Raw genomic sequence first — 15,023 nt, forward strand, 5'->3', positions numbered from 1 at the left:
CTCTATATTAACATTCTATATCTTTTTCGGTTATGTTGCTAGTTCTTCTAAACCAATGCAAATGTACTAAGAAATGATGATCATGCATCTATGTGATGATGTTAAGAATTAATGATTGCATGTGTAGAATGGTATGATCTCTAAATGTTGGGTTAATTTAATTTTTTCCGTTAATTAAAAAAAAAAAAAAAAGAGAAGGGATAATTGGAGATGAAGGGATACAGACTGTACAACGGGACTGGATATAAAAACTCAGAAATGGACAGCACAATACTACCCAATTGTAATGCAATTATATTAAAACACTGAATGAAGCTGCATGTGAGGTATAGGTTTTTTGTTTTTGTTTTTTTTGTTTTTTTTTCTTTCTATTATTGTTTTAATTCTTATTCTGTTGTCTTTTTATTTCTTTTTCTAAATTGATGCAAATGTACTAAGAAATGATGAATATGCAACTATGTGATGTTATTAAGAATTACTGATTGTACATGTAGATTGGAATGATTTCTAATTGTTTTGTTAATTCTTTTTTTAATTAATAAAAAAAAAATAAAATAAAAATAAAAAGGGAATGTATTAAGTTGCAAGTTTATAGTTCTAATGCCATGAAGATGTCCAAACTAAGGCATCCAGGGAAAGATACCTTGATTCAAAAAAAACCGACTTGTCCAGAGCACCTCTGTCAGCTGGAAAAGCATATGGGGACATCTGCTAGCTTTCTCTCCTAGCTTCTCATTCCTTAAGGATTCCCCAGACGTGTTCTCCTTCTGCAGTTCCAAAAGTCTCTAGCTGTGTAGCTCTCTCAGCTCTGGTGGCTCTGAGCTTTTTCCAAAATGGTTCCATCTTAAAGGGCTCCAGTAAGCAACCCCCACCTTGAATGGGTGGAGACACATCTTCACAGAAACCATCTAATCGAAAGTTACCACTCACAATTGGGGGGGGTCACATTTCCATGGAAATAATAAAAAAGATGGCACCCAGCAATACTGAATGAGGATTAAAGAACTTGGCTTTCTGGGGTACATGACAGATTCAAACTGGCACAAAGTTGTTGTTCATTGTTTTTCTTTCAATGGGGTTGGTAGTAACGTTCCAGTTTTCCTTTTTCATTTTAGTTATCTGTGTCCTCTCTCTTTTTTTTTCTTTGTCAGCCTAACCAAAGATTTGTCAATTTTTTTTTTATCTTTTCAAAGAATCAACTTTTGAGCTCAGACCCAGCATTAAGGGATTGATAAAACCTTCATGACCAAAAGGGGAAAGAGAGAAATGAAAAAAAATAAAGTGTCAGTGGCTGAGAGATTTCAAACAGAGTTGGGAGGTTATTTTTAAGCATTACATAGATATCTCTTTTTAGTTTATGGTGTATCGGAGTAGCTAGAGGGAAGTATCTGAAACTGCAGAGCTATGTTCCAGTAGCCTTGTTTCTTGAAGATGATTATATATGATATTGCTTTTATAATGTGACTGTGTGAATGTGAAAACCTTGTGTCTGATGGTCCTTTCATATAGGGTATGGACAAATGACTAAAAAATTATGGATAAAAAAAAAAAAAACAAGTAATAGGGGAGTGTTCTAGTTTGCTAGCTGCTGGAATGCACTATACCAGAAACAGAATGGCTTTTAAAAAGAGGAATTTAATAAGTTGCTAGTTTACAGTTCTAAGGCTGAGAAAATGTCCCAGTTACAAGTCTATAGAAATGTCCAATCTAAGGTATCTAGGGAAAGATACCTTGGTTCAAGAAGGCCAGTGAAGTTCAGGGTTTCTCTCTCAAGTGGAAGGGCACATGGCGAACACCGAGTTTCTCTCTCAGCTGGAAGGGCACATGGCGAACATGGCGACATCTGCTGGCTTTCTCTCCTGGCTTCCACTTTCATGAAGCTCCCTGGGAGGTGTTTTCCTTCTTCATCTCCAAAGGTCGCTAGCTCATGGACTCTCTGCTTCACGGTGCTGCAGCACTGTCTGCTCTTAAGAATTTCTAGCTTTCTCCAAAATGTTCCCTCTTTTATAGGACTTCAGAAACTAATCAAGACCCACCCAACTGAGTGGAGACATGCCTCTACCTAATCCAGCTTAACAACCACTCTTGATTAAATCACATCTCTGGGGAGATGATCTAATTACAGCTTCAAACATACAATACTGAATAGGGATTAGAAGAAATGGCTGCCTTTACAAAATGGGATTAGGATTAAAACATGGCTTTTCTAGGGTACATATATCATTTCAAACCAGCACAGTGGGACAAAAGTTAAAATAAATTGGGTAGATGGAAATACCAGTGGTCAATGAGAGGGAGGAGTAAGTGGTATGGTATGTATGAGTTTTTTCTTTTTTATTTCTTTTTCTGGAGTGATGCAAATATTCTAAAAAATTATCATGGTGATGAATACACAACTATGTAATGACATTGTGAGCCACTGACCGTATACCATGTATGGAAAGTTTGTATGTTAAGAATGTTTGTATGTTTGCATGTTAAGATTTATCAATAAAAATTTTTTAAATTTTTTAAAAAGAATCAACTTTTGGTTTCATTGAGTGTCTCCAGTACTTTTTTTTATTCTTTATTTATATTTATACCCCCCTCTATCTTTCTGCTTATTTGGGTTTAGTTTGCTCTTCTTTTTTCTACTTCTTCCATTTCTGAGGTTAAGCCTCTGATTTGAAATCTTTCTTCTTTCTTAATGTAAACACTTAGATCTATAAATTTCTCACTCAGTAAAAAGTATGGATAAAGGGCAGTATGATGGTTGCTCAGTGGCAGAACTCTCACCTGCCATGCCGGAGATCCAGGGTCCATTCCCAGTGCCTGCCCATGCAAAAAAAAAAAAAGAATATATATATATATGGATATATACATGGATAAAAATAAACAAATGGATGTATGGGTGGTTCAGTGTTAGAATGCTCACTTTCCATGCAAAAGACCTGAGTTTGATTCCCAGACCATGCACCCCACAAAGAATAGAGTAAGTAAATAAACAAATAATAGGGGGAACAAAGGTTAAAATAAATCTAATAGATTGAAATGCTAGTGGTCAATGAGAGGGAGGGTAAAGGGGTATGATAAGTATGAGGTTGGTTTTTTTTAAATTTCTTTAGCAGGAGTGATGCAAAGCTTCAAAAAATAATGATCGTGTTTGTCAAAAATGTTTGTACGTTTGCATGTTAAGTTTTTACAAAAAAATTAAAAATTTCTCACTCAGAATGGCCTTTACTGCATCCAAATAAGCTCTGTATTTTCATTTTCATTCTCCTTAGATATTTTCTGATTTTTCTTGTGAATTCTATTTAACCAGTAGTTGTTTATGATTTGCTGTTTAATTTCCATTTCTGTTACTATTTGCAGCTTCATTCCACTGTGATCAGAAAACTTATATTGTATGATTTCAGTATATTTTAATTCATTGAGACTTGTTTTGTGACTTAAGATATAGCCTATCCTGGAGAATGATCCATGAGCACTTGAGAAGAATGTTTATTCTGTGGTTGTTGGGTGAAGTGTTTCACATGTTTGCTAGGTCTAGTCAGTTAGAAATCATTCAAGTCTTGTATTTCCATGTCAATCTTCTGTCTAGATGTTCTATCCATTACTGAAAATGGTGTAATAAAGTCTCCTGCTGTTGATGTTTTAACCGTCAATTTCTCCCTTCAAATCTGTCAGTATCTTTTTCACACAATTTGGGGCCCTGCTATCAGGTGTATATGTACTTATGATTATGTCTTATTACCCCCTTTAAATAACATTTTCATGAGTATATAATGACTGTTTCTGTCCCTTATAATAGTTTAAAAAACTACTATGCCTATTTTATCTGATATTAGTATAGCCATCCCAAGTCTCTTTGGGTTGCTACTTGCATGGTATATATAGTTTTTCCATCCTTTCACTTTCGACCATTTTATGTGTTAAAATTTAAGGTGAGTCTCTTGCACACAGCATATAGTTAGATCTTGCATTTTTATCCATTCTGCTAATCTCTGCCATTGACTAGAAAGTTTAATCCATTTACATTTATAAATTACTATTGATAATGCAGAACTTTCTCCTGCTATTTTGCTATTTAGTCTTTGTAAGTCTTATAACTTTTTGTCCTCAACATTTTCTTTAACGCCTAGGGTAATATTTATTTGATTTTTTGTACTGTATCATATTGAGTCCCTTCTCATTTCTCTCTGAACATATTTTTCACATATTTTCTTTTTCATATATTTTCCTTGTGGTTCCCATAGGATTAAAATTTAACATCCTAACTATATACCAACTGTGTTTGATTTGATACCAACTTGACTTCATTAGCATACACTACACCATTCCTAACCCTCTGCTCCCTCCACTTTTTTGTACTTGTTACAAATTACATCTTTGTACATTGTATATCCAAACCATAGATTTATATTTACTTTAAATGCATTTACATTTTAGCACCATAGGAAAATCAAAAAATATAATACAATAATACTGACATTTGTAATTACCCAAATGGTTACCCTTATCAGAGGCCTTTATTTCTTCATGCTGCTTTGAACCACTGTCTAGTGTCCTTTCTTTTCAGTCAGAAGAACTCCTTTTAGCATTGCTTGTAGGGCAGGTCTAGTGGTGATAAACTCCCTCAGTTTTTGTTTATCTGGGAATATCTTAATCTCTCATTTTTTAAATACAGCGTCACCAGATAAAAAAAAATTCTTGACTATCAGTTGTTTTCTTTTAGCACTTTTAAATATTTTAACCATGCCTTCTTATCTTATTTCTGATGAGAAGTTGATACTTAATCTAATTTGGACTGACTCCCTTGAACATAACATGTCTTGCTATACTCTTTACAACTTTCAGAAGTCTTACTTGTCCTTTACATTAGAAAGTTTGATCAGTATGTGATAAGGTGAAATTTTCTTCAAATGTATCCTGTTTGGTATTCTCCAGGTTTCATGAATGTGCATATTCAGGTCTTTAGCCAAGTTTGGGTAGTTTTCTGTCATTATTACTTTGAATGTATCTTTTGCTGCTTTCTCTCTTCTCCTTCTGGGGCTCCCATAATGCATATATTGCTATGCCTGGTGTTTCTCAGAGGTCTCTTAAAGCTACTTTTGCTCTCTATAATTATTTTTTCTTTCTGTTCCTCAGCCTGATTCATTTCAATTTTCTTGCCTTCAAGTTCACTAATTCATTCTCTGCCAGCTCCAATCTGCTGTTGAAACCCTCCCAGGAATTCTTCATTTCATTTATCATAGTCTTCAACTCCTTTAATTCTGTTTGGTACCTTTTAAAGATTTCTTATCTTTTGACTGAGATTCTCCAATTGTTCATTCATTGTTTTCCTGATATCCTTTTGTTCTTTTTCTATATTTTCTTTCCTCTCCTTCAGCACATTATAGATTTTTTTTTTTTAAACTCTTTGCCTGGTTATTTCCAGTCTGGTCTTCTTTGCTGATGTTTTCTGGACTTTTACCCTCTTCCTTTGGGTAGATCATCATTTCCTGTATCTTTGTTTGTCTTGTACCTTGCACACTGTATGTTTTTATATTTTAAAATGTAACCCTGGAATTTATTCCCTAACATGTCTGTTTCTTGAGTTTGTAAACAATTGATTACATGTCAGAGATTTTCTTGAATGTTAGAAGAAAACCAAGAAAGTCTAAGTAATAAACACCTTTCACTATATCTACAAATTGGCAAGCTCAGAGTTCAGCCCTCCTATCAGGAAGGCGAGCCCAAGGCAAAGTCCATGGTCCTCCCTGTCTTTTCTGGGCCTGTGTCTTGTCCTGGGCTTGTGCTTGCTAGCGGCCTTAGAAGTTCCCCTGTTTACAAGAGTTTGATTGCGTGCTCCACCCCCCCCACCCCACCCCACCCCCCCACTCCCCAGGAAAAAGATCTTCTCCCTCTCTTCCACTGCAAGACTTAAAGCAGGTAAGCCTTTGTCCCAAGCCTTTGTCTCAAGCAGCTTTTGCCTGGAGGACAAATTCTGGGAGGGAGGGCACACCAGAGAGAAGTTTTTCAAGTCATTTTTTCCCAGCTTAAACAAGGCCAGGGACGCACAAAGGGAGGGCCAGCTGGCTCCAAATTGCCCTGTAGAGGGGTAAAGTAGGGGCCAGGAAGGGGCTTCTTCCATGGCTCCCCAAAGCTGCCGTTACTTACTCAAGTAACTGCCCAGCCAATGTACCCCTTCAACTGTTCTTTGCAGCTGTGAGGAAGCATACTATCTTTAAGTCTCCTCCATTGCTTTTGTCTGGGGTGGGTTGAAAAATGGTCACCCTCCGACTGAGCCCCCAGTGATCCAAAGTAGTTCATCGAACGCAGTAGTCACCGATCAGTCCCCCTCCCCCACAATTTTGGGGTAGTGGATTTCTCTGTCCTTCTCTAGCACCAGCAGGCTATATCAGGGGCTGTGAGAGTGGAGGATGGGTGCCTGTACCCACTGCACAGAGAGAGTTATTTACTGATATTGATCATTTTTTACCAGCCTCTTCCTCTTTTCCATGGATGCTATATAGTGTTTTATTGGACTCCAGAGTTTTGTTTGTTTGTTTATCCCAGACTTTGGAAATACTTGATTCAGATAGATCCTGAGTGTTTAATGGTTTTTCTGGTATAGGGACTGATTCCTACTCCACCATCTTCCCACAATTCACTAAATATCCCTTCTTGCTCAAAACTCTACACTGGGTTTGGAGGCAGCGCCCTCTCCTGGCTTCCTGGTTTCCGCATTGGCATTCTCAGTTTTCTTTAGTAGATCTACTTTCCTCTTTCCAACTTCTAAATGTTAGAATGCCCAAGATCCAACTTGTCAACGCACTCTAGGTGAGGACCAGAGCTTTGAACAATACAATACGCTGATGAGTCTCCGATTTATATCTCTAGCATTCACATGCCCCAGAACTCCAGACTCATATATCAAAATGTCTACTCAGATTCATAATATGCACGTCAAACTTAACATTTCCAAAGCTGAATTCTTAATCTCTCCCACAAAGCTCATCATTTTCAGGGGTTCCCATCTGGAAAAACAGCACCAATATTAACTCAACTGCTCAGGCCAAAAAAACCTTAACATCTTCCTTGATCGTCAATTTCTTCTACACCAGACAATCAATATATCCAGAATTTTACCATTTTAATCTGCCTCCACTGCTACCACCTTAGTTCAAGCCACCATCATTCTTACCACTACTACTACAAAAGTCTCCAATGGTTCATGCCAATGCTCTGTTCCAAACCCTCTAACAGCCATTTGCTATTTCCCTTAACCAACATACCTTCTTTCTACAGCCCTTATTGCCACCTGACATGTTACATATTTACTTATTTATTATTATGTGGTCTCCCTTCCTCACAAGACTTTATGTTATAATAAGGACAAGAACTTTGTTTTGCATGCTGCCATATGTCCATTTATGTAGAACAATGCCTAGCATAAAAAAAAAAAAAAGCTCAAGAAATATTGGTTGGATGAATGGATGATCACTCCATTGGAATGAATGATCACTCATCTACCCTCAAGTCAAAGTTTCTCATCATACTTAGAATGATGGCCTACAGTACTCTCTATGATCTAGTCCCTACTCTCTGGTCTCACTTCCTACCCTTGCTCCTTTTTGCTTGTAGGGCTCCAGCCATCGCATTCTATTTAGCTCTTTGATCATGCCAAACACACCCCATTTCAAGGTCATTATATTATATGATTTGTTCCCTCTTCCCAGAATGCAATTCTTCCCAGATCTGGCTGGTGTTCGAGTTTGCTAGTTGCTGGAATGCAATATACCTGAAACAATAAATTTTAAAAGGAGGAATTTATTAAGTTGCAAGTCCACAGTTTTAAGGCTGTGAAAATGTCTCAACTAAAGCAAGGCTATAGAAATATCCAATCTAAGGTATCCAGGGAAAGATACCTTAGTTCAAGAAGGCCAATGACATTCAGGGTTTCTCTTTCAACTGGAAAGCTACATGGCGAACATGGTGGTGTCTGCTAGCTTTCTCTCTAGGCTTGTTTCATGAAGCTTCCCTGGGGCGTTTTCCTTCTTCATCTCCGAAGTTCTCCAGCCTCATGGCTCTAAAAAAGAGACTCTCTCCAAAACGCTTCCTCTTTTAAACGATTCCAGGAAAGTAATCAAGACCCATCTTGAAATGGGTGGAGTCACAACTCCATCGAAGCCATCTAATCAAAATTCACCACCACAATTGGTGGGGTCACATCTCCATGGGAACAATCATAAAGCTCCCAGCCACCAATAATGAATGATGATAAAAGGACATGGCTTTTCTGGGCTCCACAAGAGACTCAAATCGGCACAGCTTGTGTGCATGCACATGCTTTCTCTCCCTCTTTCTCAGGTGCTCAAATTTCACTTCTCCAAAGAGGCCTATTCTACCTAAAATAGTATCCAGCCACCTCTCAGTATCTACTCCTCAACTTGTTTTAATGTGTTTCATAATACTTTTCTCTGCTTGAAACTATATACTTTATTATTGTTTACCTTCTTTAATTGAATATAGCTCCTGGAGGGCATTGGTCTTGTCCAATGCCACATCCCCAAAGTCTAGAATGGTGCCTAGCAAATAACAAATGCTCAATAATATTGTGCTGTATGAATAACTTTCACATTATATAGAGCCTACAAAAGGCAAATAAGGAATACAAAGGCTTTCATAAGGCAAAAGATTACAAAATGATGATACCTTTTAAAAGATGCTATTTTACCATTAAATTTATTGAAGGCTTGGGCATGGGAGGTATGGTGGTTGAATTATATACCTCCCTCCCCAAAAGATATATTTTTAATTGCATTCCTATGGATGTGAACCTATTTTGTAAATAGAACTTTTTGAAGAAGTTATTTTAAATTAAGATGTGACCCAACTAAATCAGGGTGGACCTTAATCTGCATTACGGGAGTCCCTGTTAAGCAGAAAAAAATTGGACAGTTTGTTAGAGAAGACAACACAGGAAGAAGCCAGAAATCAGTGGAAACCAGAAGAGCAGACACACAAGGAGAGAGAGTTGACCACGTGACAGGACATAGAGATGCAAGCCAAAGAACCCCAAGGACGGTTTAGCTGGCACTAGAATGCTACTGACTCAGGGGAAAAGCACAGTCTTGTGGATACCTTGATTTTGAACTCCGAGCCTCTGAAACCATGAGACAATAAATCCCAGTTGTTCAAACCAACCCACTGTGTAGTATCTGTCAGAGGAGCATGGAAAACTAAGACAGGAGAGATGAAATTTGGGGAGTCATATGGTCCCAGAAACCCAAGCCACAGCTAAGAGAAAAATCTTTTTCCTAAGATTTTACCACAGCAATCAACTAATGCTTACATTTCTTTCAGAATTTTCTTGAAAGTTATTATTAATTCTGATTCAGTCTTCATAATAGCTTTTACCATTTGTGCCATCTGTACAAAATTTAAGGTGCCCCATGGCTCTCCAAGGAGGAAATAATGGTAGCAGGAGGACACAGGATGAAAGAAAGAGATGAAGAGGAACAATAATTTTCTTCTTAAAATAAGAATTAGGCAGAAATCTGCTTAAGTGGGAATGAAATTTGCTGTGTCATAGAACATATAAGGAAAGGCAAGGTGAAAATGGTCTGTGATAATTCGTGGTCCTTCTCTAATGAATCAGAACCAACTGCCATCGGGTTACACATCAGCAGATACAGATCGTGTCTGAACAAAGCAAGAGACACAAAGAAAACAAAACATATTTTATCTCCTAGTGCTACTAGCTTGGGAAGAATACAGAGTTGGGTAAAGTTCTTAACATTCCAGGAGCCATCTCCGTTTTCTGATCATGAAGCAAGATAATAGACCAGATTTAAAATTGGGCTTCTTCTAAAATCCTGAGATATTTCACCATGTCTTGCATTTATTGATGGATCTGAAAGCCAGTATCCACACTGAAAAATGTGTTTCATGTGGAAGGTCTGAATGCCTAAATGGGGTGATGTATCTAAGAATGGGATCACAGTCACAACCAGTATTGTTATACCTACATTTGGAGGTCAGGAATTCAATTTTTTTTTGTAATTAGGATGCACACCAATGCAAAATGGGATGCCATATTACATGAATAGTATTCAGTTCATTACATACCTGAATGCCTTCTATGTATCAGACTGTGCGTAGTTGTTGAATATTTATCATTTATAACCTATCTCCTTTCAAAAAAGGAACTAAGAAAGAAGGCTAGTTGATGCATTATGAGGTAAATCAAGTTCATATCATAGAAGGTATGCATTATTTTAAAAAATAGCTCTATCCCAATACAAGGCAAACATCTTAAAACAATGGTTTTAAAAATAACCAAAATTAAATTCTGTAGCCATTAAGCATTCATATATTTAAAATGTATATGGAGTAACGTAATTAGAGAACATGGAGAAAGAACTGTATAACACAATTTTCATGCATTCTCTCATTTAATCTAAGAGCCTGCACATTACAGGGCACTATTACCATCTTAAAAACTGCAAAGCCTATATACTTAAATGTTTTAAATGCTGCCATTTACCTGATTTTGGGGGAGAATACATTTTGATTTTACAAAAAAAAGCTAGGTGAAACACATTCACACGGCCAAGATCATGCAGTTGTTTAAGTGGCACAGAAAGGTTCAAATGAAGATCTGTTGGACTCCAAACCAAGTTTGTGCTCTTTCTATTATAAGCCATAGCCACTAGGACTATGGGCTACAGAACTCCAGGTGCACCAAACATGCTGTACTCCCACTATAGGACAAAGTAGTGGGCCTGATGTCCACTGTATCAGTCTGCCCCACTTTTTAAGCTCCCTAAAGAATGTCTTAAATCAATAGTCTTCAATTCTGGCTACACATTAAAATCACTTGATGTTTTAATGTTCTTGGCTGCTCAAGCAACTATCATGCAATGGGCTGGCTTAACCAATGGGAATTTAATGGTTCACAGTTTTAAGATTAGGAGAAAAATACAAATCAAGGCATCATCAAGGCAATGCATCTCACCCCAACCCCCAAAGTCTGTGACATCAGGGGCTGGCTGCTGGCGATCCTTCGTTGTTGGCTTGTCACATGGGAAGGTATATGGCAGCACCCCTGCTCTTTCCCTTCTCTCCCAGGTTTCACTGATGTTCAGCTTCTGGCTGCTCACTCTGTGGCTCTTCTCTCTACCTGTCTGAGTTTCACTCTGCTTATAAAGGCCTCCAGAAATAGGACGCCAGTAAAACCTGGGCCATACCTGTACTGCAGTAACCTCATCAAAAGGTCCTACTTACAATAGGTTCACACCCACAGGAATGGATTAAGTTTAAGAACCTTCCTTTCAGGGGGTACATACAGCTCCAAACTATCACATTTGGAGAATGCTTTAAAACAACTAATACCTAGGGCTCTATTCTTAGATATTCTGATTCACTGGTCTGAGGGGAAACCCAGGCATCAGTACTTTTTATAAGGTTCTTAGATGCTTCTAATGTGTAGCAAGATTGAGAACCATTACATTAAATGGTTGACAGTCATTTATTTTATGTAAAGGTTTGTCATCTTTAAGTATGCTAAATAAATTATTCATTTAATAAGGATTATGTGCCTAATGTGTTCTGGATACTCCTTATATGTTTACCTTGTTGGTGATGGTGATAACCATGGCTTTCATTTATAGCTGACCTACTATGTATACCTTATATAGTATAAGCATATCTCTTTAATACCAATAACACATTTCCAAATAGGTATTATTACCCCTATTTTACAAAAAATGATTTTAAACCTTAGAAAACCTAAGAAACTTCCTAAAGGTCAGTCACACAGCTTTAGTAGCAGAGCTGAGTTTCAAACCTGAGCCTAATCCTAACATCTACATTATGCCTCCTTCCTCTGATGAAGAGGTAATAATCATCAAAAGTACACTATGGGGGGGGGGGGGCAATGGTGGCGCAGGGGCAGAGTTCTTGTCTGCCATGCCGGAGACCCAGGTTCGATTCCCAGTGCCTGCCCATGTTAAAAAAAAAAAAAAAAAGTACTCCACAACATAATGGCAACTGTGACTAACATGATGACAAGAGTAAGTGGCAGTTTAAAATAATGCCTATTTTCTATAATTCAACTGTACTAAAATTAATAAGATGTGAGACAGAAAGGGAAAATATTTTGTCAAAAAAAAACTGAAACTGAATATCAACATGCACACTTAGATCTAGAAAAAAATTGCCATTAGGAAGAGAAAAAAAAGCTTTCTTCTACATTAAAGAAGCCATTCTAAACTAGTAATGTGGGCTTCCAGGCTAATAAAACTTAGATTACTCTTCAACTGTGTGAGTTCTCCTGAGTTCCCTTGCATCCTTTTTCAATGCATCTTTTGTTTCCTCTTTCATTCCTTTATGGAAAGAACCTTCGAGAAATTATCAAATTGCAAATCTACAAACTGAGGACATGATTTGCTGAATGATTTTAGTTTAAATTAGTAACCTTCTCATACCAACCTGAATCCCACTACTTAACTTCATTGCAGCCTTCTAACAAACTCTAAAAGGAATTCCATAAAAGGAATTTCCAGGAAGGTTTACCGGGGCACTTAGTCTTCCACTTTGTAAAAGGCATCATAACCTGAATCAGTGGCTTCTCCATGGTGAGATTACTATGAACGCCTTCACAAGGTGCTTGATGATGGATAGAGAGATTTAAATTGTTTTGTCGGCCTGTGAAGTGCTTGATGGAAAGGGCCCCCAGCTAGATTAGAAATGTCTGCCTGGTTTTTTATGTCATGGTAAGGGTATGAAGCCAAATAAATCAGAGCTGTATGCTGCCGGAATAGGTTCTACTGCCTTCGATTGGAATCCTGACATCCTAAGACCCATTTCTGGCTTCAAGAACAAGCAGAATGCCTGCTTCAAAGCCCAATCAATCAGCAAATATTGGACTGTGATTATTGCAACTTAGCTCTACTCCTTTTCATACACCTAAACACTGACTGTGACTGTCCTAAAAGTATTAGAAATGACAATCCTAATAGGTATTACAAGTAGTTGTCATTATGCAAGTGGGTAAGCTTTGTTTATAATATGCTCCAGGTAAGACCTACCCAGATAAATAGGAAATAAGTTGTTATTTTAAGGTCAAGTCATCTCAAACTTTATCACTGACAACTTGGACTTTGCCTAGTACTACATCATTTTGATACCTCAAAGTCTCTTTAATGTGGGGCGAAGTTAACTAAAACCATGCAGACTAGTCAATAAGAAACATGTTTCATCTTTAATTTAATCAATTAAAATATTGGCTATTTGAACACCACAGACCCTCAAACACTTTAACAAATATACACTTTAATAATTCTCTGATGATATCCAACGTGCAGAAGATCTTCTCATTCTTCAAATTTTAAAAATCAATAAACATAAAATTAAATATTATAAACACAATATTTTTAAAGACACAATGATATATTTTATCATGTAAAAGCTGTATTTTTTCATCAAAAGTATTTTCTAGGGCTAGCACATGAGGGATCCTAATAGCTGTGCAATTGCTTTCTACTAGCTCAGTTGAACATTTTTATGGGGGGGAACTTACATTTATTTATTTTTAATATTTTTTATTCATATATATTACATACTGTGCGACCATCCAAAGTGTACAATCAGTGGTTCACAATATCATCACACAGCCAAGCATTCACCATCACAAATGACTTTTTTTTTCCTTTTTTGTGAACAATAACATATATACAAAAAAGAATAAATTTCAAATCACTTGCAACAATTAGTTGTAGAACAGATTCAGAGCTTGGTATGAGTTATAATTCTACAATTTTAGGTTTTTACTTCTAGCTGCTCTAAGATACTGGAAACTAAAAGATAATAATAATGTAATGATTCAGCAATCACACTCATTTGCTAAACCCTACCTTCTCTGTATAACTCCACCATCACCTTTGATCTTTCTCCCATTCTTTAGGGGTGTTTGGGCTGTGCCCAGCCTAAATTTTTCAAGTTGGAAGGGGCTGCCAATAATATGGGATAGGGGGATGGAACTAGTTGATGTTCTGGAGAGGCTGGCCCCTCTGCATTTCAGGACTTACCTGGTCCAGGGACCCAGCTTGAGGTTGTAGGTTTCTGGAAAATTACCCTAGTGTGTGGCACCTTTGTAGAATCTTATAAAATACCCTAGGTATTCTCTAGGATTGGCAAGAATGGTTTTGTTTGGGGTTTTGCAAGCTATGATGGGTAGCTATGTCTAACTGAAGCTTGCATAAGAGTGGCCTCCAGAGTAGCCTTTCAACTCTATTTGAATTCACTCAGCCACTGATGCCTTATTTATTACACTTCTTTTCCCCCTTTTGGTCAGAATGGCATTGTTGATCCAACAGTGCCAAGGCCAGGCTAATCCTCGGGAGTCATAGCCCACACTACCAGGGAGACTTTCACCCCTGGATGTCATGTCCTACGTAGTGGGGAGGGTAATGATTTCACTTGCAGAATGGGCTTAGACTCCTTCTCCCCTCTCTTTCTCCGCCGGCCCGCCGCGCGGCGCCCACGCCCCGCAGCAGCCGACCCGCCCGCCCTCCTTCTCCCCTCTCTTTCTCCGCCGGCCCGCCGCGCAGTGCCCACGCCCCGCAGCAGCCGACCCGCCCGCCCTCCTTCTCCCCTCTCTTTCTCCGCCGGCCCGCCGCGCGGCACCCACGCCCCGCAGCAGCCGACCCGCCCGCCCTCCTTCTCCCCCCTCCTCCCCCTCCTGCTCCGGCCGCTCTCCAACCACCACGGTGCCCTCTTCCCCCACCTTCACCGGCTCCTCCACCACCAGCCTCTAAGGCCTTGCCGCCCTCACCTTTCCTCCTCCAGAACAGCTACTGGGGGAGTGGAGATAATACAGAGCAGCTCCCGGAGCCACGAGGGAGAGCAAAGGGACGGCGTACCCCATCCTGGAACGGCTGACTATCTGGGAGAACCAGCTCCGGTGAGATCACCAAGGGGCACGGGCTTTCCTGGGTGGGACGGCAAGTGACCAGAGTCCCTCCCTTCCACCTTCCCAGGCCAGCTGGTAGAATTGG

At 38.6% G+C, this 15,023-nt stretch overlaps 1 protein-coding gene across 7 annotated transcripts in view; it reads right to left on the reverse strand.

Moving 5' to 3' along the window:
• EIPR1 (EARP complex and GARP complex interacting protein 1) overlaps window positions 1–15,023 on the reverse strand; it is a 242,379-nt gene that overhangs the window by 115,252 nt on the left and 112,104 nt on the right. For 4 of the 7 annotated variants that reach the window (XM_077153077.1, XM_077153073.1, XM_077153074.1 and 1 more), the window contains one exon: window positions 2,776–2,811. The exons of the other annotated variants lie outside the window; for them this stretch is intronic. In XM_077153077.1, the coding sequence (XP_077009192.1) occupies window positions 2,776–2,811 (36 nt within the window). The remainder of the gene's footprint in view (window positions 1–2,775; window positions 2,812–15,023) is intronic. 7 annotated transcript variants of the gene reach the window in all.

The sequence above is a fragment of the Tamandua tetradactyla genome, chromosome 3 (genome assembly GCF_023851605.1).
Source record: "Tamandua tetradactyla isolate mTamTet1 chromosome 3, mTamTet1.pri, whole genome shotgun sequence".
Lineage (NCBI taxonomy): Eukaryota > Metazoa > Chordata > Mammalia > Pilosa > Myrmecophagidae > Tamandua > Tamandua tetradactyla.